Source organism: Egretta garzetta, unplaced genomic scaffold, assembly GCF_000687185.1.
Source record: "Egretta garzetta isolate BGI_Z169 unplaced genomic scaffold, ASM68718v1 scaffold248, whole genome shotgun sequence".
NCBI classification, from domain to species: domain Eukaryota; kingdom Metazoa; phylum Chordata; class Aves; order Pelecaniformes; family Ardeidae; genus Egretta; species Egretta garzetta.
The window spans coordinates 1178673-1184450 of NW_009260596.1; the positions used below are offsets into that span (position 1 = coordinate 1178673).

A 5778-nucleotide genomic window follows, 5' to 3' on the forward strand; every position below is an offset into this window, starting at 1 on the left:
TCATCTGGGGAAATGGACGCACCTCAGCTGGAGCTGGCGTGGGGTCTGTGCAATTCGAAGGGGTCTGGGGTTAGTAAATGCACACCGCACATGCAAATCTTGAAGCCTGGTTGTAAACATTCATTTTTTTTTTTTCCTTGTTAACGTAGCTAAATCGGCGACTCGTAGCTTAAGTTCTTCTCAACTTAAAGACAGTGGGAAAGTAAATTTAAATTAGATAAAATAAAAACAGTGCATTTCTCTTCTTCGTAACACCGGCATTTTCAACGGTGTCGGTTTTTTTTTTTCCTACGGAAATTAAATAATTTTCAACTCACTCATTAAAGTTATACAATGCAAACAAAGACAAAAATATACTGAAAATCATGCATTTCTGTAGCGTTAATATTTACTTTTCAAGACTCAACTAAGAGCATCAACACAACCTGCCAAGTTCTTTGATACCTCCCCCCGGCCCATGTAATCAATTACAGTATACAATAACAGTAATTCACATTTTTTAAACACACAGTTCATCACTGCTGAAGCTGCAATATCCTTTTTCATCCCAAGCAAACCTTCACGTAAGACAGAGTCCCAGTGATCCCAGTGTACTCTCAGGGTTTTTGTTTTATGTTTTTGTGTTGTTTTTTGTTTTTGTGTTGGTTTTTGTTTTTCCAGTGGGAACTGTCAGAAATCCAGAAGTTGCCATAATAAGTTTTAAGTCAACTGCTTGTTTAAAAATAGATAATCCAGCATTTCAGAAATTTTCCATTTGGGTCTAAAAGCATTCAGGTTTCCAACAGCTAGAAAGGACTCATGCAATTATTGAAATGTAAAGGAACTGACAAAATTGGGAGAGGATTTCTACATTCAGATTTTAAGAGGAAAAAGATCGAGAGCTTAAAAGAATGCAGTGTTTTGGGGAGAATAAAGCCACGTCCAAATTTTTTGAATTGGAGATTCCTTAGAAGTAAAGTATCCGCTGGCTTCTATTCCGAAAAGGGGGAAAAATATGCTCCGTAATTTGTTACTTTGTCGGATTACCTCTACAGTTCATTTTTATCGGAGTGCTAAATTAGTGAAATATTCATGCTGCCTTAAAGTGCAAAAACAAGCTAATAGCCAAACTTTCAGTTCAAGGAAACAAGATTGCTTTTAGACTGTACCACAACTATATAGATTTATATATATATTATTTATATATATAAAAATTTTATTTCCAAAGTTCTTGTGAGCTATCTTCTAAGGTCCAGTCTCTGACAGTAGGTAAGCTCAGTGCTTCGCTTTTGACAGACAATGAGTTCACCAACTCACAGTGAAACTTCCGAATGTGTCTGTAAAGGTCTCCGGACTGCGTGAACCTGCGTTCACACCACTTACAAGCATGAGGCTTCTCCCGCGTGTGAACCACTGCGTGGCGGCTCAGGTTGTGGGAGTACTGGAAGCTCTTCCCACACTGGGTGCAAGTGTAGGGCTTTTCCCCTGAATGAGTCCTCTCATGACGTTTCAAGGTGTACATGCAAGAAAAAGTCTTACCACACAACGAGCAGGTCGGGACATTGACATCGGTAGCAGGCTTGCTGCGGATCCCGTCCTGCTCTCGAAAGTGCGTGCTTAAATGGATCTGCAGGATGTGGGGGCTAGGAAAGACCTTGTTGCAGAGAGGACACATGAAAATTTGGCCAGCGGGGCTAAGTATGTTTGACACGTAAGGGAGCAAGCTGCTGTCCATGTTTCCTTCCACCTGGACTCTCTCGTTCTCTGGAGTTATCATTTCATCATCGCTTGCCTTGTCCTCTCTATCTAGCTCCCTCAAGACCGAATCTTCCCTCATCGGAGCCAGGTGGGCCGGCTCATACTGTACCCTGTTATTAGTGCTCACACTTTCTTTCACAGTGCTATGTTCCATATCATAGTCATTAGTGCCAACATCACTCTCATCACAGGAAGCCTCTTTCTCCACCTTCACCTGAACCAGGCTGCTTCTAAGCATGTCCTGCGAAGAGAAATAAGAACTGTTCAAATTTTCAACTCCTGAAAGGCTGGACTTGACAGACAGGTCCAGCACGCAGTCAACATCTGCTGAATCCCTCACAGAGGTGACAGACCTCTGGGACAAAGACTCTGTTGAGCTGCAGGGGCTGGCTACTGTTTTTCCAGCTGCTGCTGCGTGCGTCTCTGCCTCTCCGCCAGTCTGGGGAATGCCTGCTGAGTCTGAGGGCAATCTCATCCACATGTTCCCAGGCTCAGCCGCCAAGTCCCTTTTGCTAGGCAGGATGTTCAATTTTTCATCTTCTCCATCATCTTCATCGCTGGGCAAGTCTCCTGGCATGTGGCTGCTGCCGTCGGAGAGGCTCTCCACTTTGTCTGAACAACTTGAGGCGTCTTCCTCCTTTTTTGTACTGTCTGCCTCCGTGGTTGCTTTCTCTTTCAGCTTCTTTTTGCAGACTTTGACAATGTCATACATGTGGAGATAACTGGCAGCTGCTAGCACGTCTTCAATGGGCAAGTCTTTGAACTGGAGCTTTCCTTCGTACATGAATTCAAGCAGGAGAGCGAAAGCTGGGGCTGTAACAATGTCGCTGTTCAGATGAACAATGTCCCTTTTGTCCAGCTGGTCCTTGTAAAAGAGGTGGAAATACATGCTGCATGAAGCCAGCACAGCTCTGTGTGCTCGGAACTGGGCATCTCCTACCAGAACAGTGCAATCACAAAGAAAACCCTGATGTCTCTGCTCGCTCAGACACTGTAGCAAATGTCTACTGTGGTCAGGAAACTCCATACTGTCTTCATAACCTATAAGCAACGAGATTTTAAAAAATTAAATGTAGGTCGGAATCACAGAACTTACGAATCCAAGTTATTCCACTCTCAAAACCTTGCATTTATATTGCCAGAATTCTGGTACTGACACCATGCAAAGATTATTTAACACGCATGTACGATGGCAACTCTTTTCCTGATCAACCACTGAAGTTATGTTTTCCTTTCAGTGGTAAATAAGCTGTTCTAATAAGCGCATAGGTACATCTGTAATTTTTTTTGAAGTATCATTGTTGTTCGTAAAAATCTGTTCAACAGTTTTTGTTGGTTTTTTTTTTTTTTTTTTTTTTCGGGGAACTTCCCCCAAATTTTGTCCCTAGGGGGGCGGCCCCAAAAAAAAAAAAAAAAAAACAAAAAAAAAATTTTGAAAAAATTTTTTCAAAATTTTTTTTTTGTTTTTTTTTTTTTTTTTTTTTTTCAGGGAACTTCCTCCAGATTGTGTCCCTAGGAGGGCAGACCCAAAAAGAAAAAAAAAAAATTTTTTTTAACACTAAGTTTGAGAGATCACAGAGGGGAAGAAGAAAAAACAATCACATCACCAACCTTCTTTTTAAAGTCAAATTGTAGTAAGAGGAGAGGTTCGCGCATGAAGAAATGCTAATATACCCAAATCTGAAGGTCTAACATTCATAAAGTATAAAAATCATTTATGGGTCTCAGTTTATAGCGACAGCAAAATCAAGGTTTTCAGAAATTTAGTTTGCGTGGTTTTCTTCTTGGAGGAAGTACAGTTTCAGGTTTGAAACCTCCTCCATACTGTACAATAGAAGATGAACATTTTTTGCCAACATGCTGAATTTACAAAAGAAAACTAACAACCAAAACGCCAATGAGCACCGCTTCCCCTATGCAGAAGGACAGAAATTTCCCTCCCCTCCCACACCAGCCAGAGTTTGCAGTACCAAACTTAAAAAAAAAAAAAAAAAAAAAAAAAGTCATTCAACATGAGCGTGTGTGCATGTGTGCACACTTAAATATCAGGATCCCGAGTGCTGTTCTTACCCAAGTATTTTTCTATTCACCTTCCTTGATGATAAAGAAAAAATAAACTTCAAAGAAGTAGAGAAGTCAAAACTCAAATAGAAAGTAAAATCTCTTAAAAACCTGTCTTACTCTATTCTTCTGTGATTGATAGCAATGTTCTCCCAAACCATCTAAGCAGATCGTGGCTCTCTAGGCTGGCAGATATTATTGAAAAATCCTCATCCCTCGCAAACCAAGATGTACTAAAACTTAAAACACAACCCCTCCTATATTCTGTAAAATACCACTGCTAGAGTAAAGCACGAAGATTTACAATACAATCACTTTAAGTGCCCCACAGCCAACATCAATCCTAATCCTTAAGAGGGCTAAAAATAAAGATTGGAGGGCAGCTCACAAGGTAGCTGTGATCAAATTAGGAGGCTGAAAGGACAGAGAGGGACGAAGAAGGAAGCTTATAAACATCTGATCCAGCTGACTGTGGCCATATGGCAGCTGCTGCCCAGATAAAGAGATTAAGAATAGAGGAGTGCGATTACAGCTGTCTGGCCAATTCAGGCAGCTCAAATCTACAAGTTCTAAATTAGTCGCAAATACAAAAACTCCTTCAAATAATTATTGTTATGCTGAAATAAAAGATTTCAAATGCTACATGCGAGAAAGAAAAGAGGAAACCAGTCAAGCCATTCTCCCGGGTACAAAAGTTTTTAAACACACAACTGATTTCTATCTTTCAGAAGCACTACAGCTGTATGCTACTACGGTTCTGAGCTGCTGGATCCTTAACCATGAAGTTTAATGAAAGACTTCCCCACAAACACATTGTAGCCACAACGGTCCTTTTTCAAGAAAGCCCACTTTTGTACATTTCACTAAAAGCTCTGTAAAGTCATTTAAAAGATGCAACGCAAGAACAGAAAGCAGAACTCTCTTTAGGCTTGCCACTAAATCCATTGCAGTTTTGGTCTCAGAAACGAAGAATGAACTTGCTCTCTCCTTCTTCCAAACCAAGACATTCTCACAATATGCATTAAAGTTAATGCTAGCAACGTGCCCAAGAACTGATACTCTCCAACTGTAGCCCAAGCCTTTTGACTAAGTCCACTTATCTATTTAATACTCAATTTCATATATTACCTCTAAACTTGGTTAGAAAAGTAATGTGATTTTTTTCTGAAATTCAATAAACAACACACCAAAACAGAAATATGCTGTATCTAATCTATTGCTACTCCTACCTTTAGTACACATAAACCTGATTAAGTCCTTTCCTCTGAGTCTTGCTGGCTCCAGGTCTGTTAGATCGGTGGAAAAAAAGCAGACTAGGAGAGACAGATGCAAAGTGGAGATGATGTTAGAGAGGAATGAGATACCTTCTCCACACACAGATCTGCACACACTAACTCCCTGTCTGTGTGTTAGAATAAAAGGCTGAGGGATGGCAGGCTGTCAGCTGCTCTGACATCATGTTCAGATGGAAATGCTACCTCCAGCTGTGCTCCTTTTAATGCCATATGCTACTCCTCTACACTCCTGCCACCAGCTTTTTCTTAGGAGAACTTTTCTCTTCTGTTAGTATAAACAAAATACTTCAAAGTCTCTTTTTTTTTCAAACTTTCTAACAGGGAGAAAAAAAAAAAAAAAGAAAATCCTAAACATATGGGGCTCTACTGTATTTGCAGCATAGCAACACTTCTGCCTCAAGTTGGAGGACCGCTTTATGTACTGACAGCACACCCCAGCCACGGGGTTACCCCAGAAATCCACACCGATCCGGTTTTACTGAGCCCAGAGGTTCAGTCAAAAGAAGAAATTAACCGAAGCCGGTGACTCGGCTCGCAGCTCCCCGCTCCGCCGTCGGCCCTTTCAGTTTCAGGGTTGAGGCAGAGCCAGGGGATACCGAGCGCTCCCGCTCCGGCTCGTTCGGGACCGGGGGGCAGTCACCCTGCCCGGGGCACCACCGCAAGCCCTCGCCTTCACTCACAAACC

At 41.5% G+C, this 5778-nt stretch overlaps 1 protein-coding gene across 2 annotated transcripts; it reads right to left on the bottom strand.

Moving 5' to 3' along the window:
• Positions 1–250: 250 nt before the first annotated feature.
• ZBTB18 (zinc finger and BTB domain containing 18) lies at positions 251–5289 on the bottom strand. 2 transcript variants are annotated; one of them, XM_035900262.1, is made up of 2 exons: positions 5028–5289; positions 251–2778 (listed from the first exon to the last, which is right to left on the bottom strand). In XM_035900262.1, the coding sequence occupies exons 1-2, from the start codon at positions 5038–5040 to the stop codon at positions 1196–1198; spliced, it is 1596 nt and encodes a 531-aa protein (XP_035756155.1). In that variant the 5' UTR covers positions 5041–5289; the 3' UTR covers positions 251–1195. The 2 variants fall into 2 exon arrangements, with proteins under 2 accessions (XP_035756155.1, XP_035756157.1); XM_035900264.1 differs by lacking the exon at positions 5028–5289 and adding an exon at positions 3349–3381.
• Positions 5290–5778: the final 489 nt, after the last annotated feature.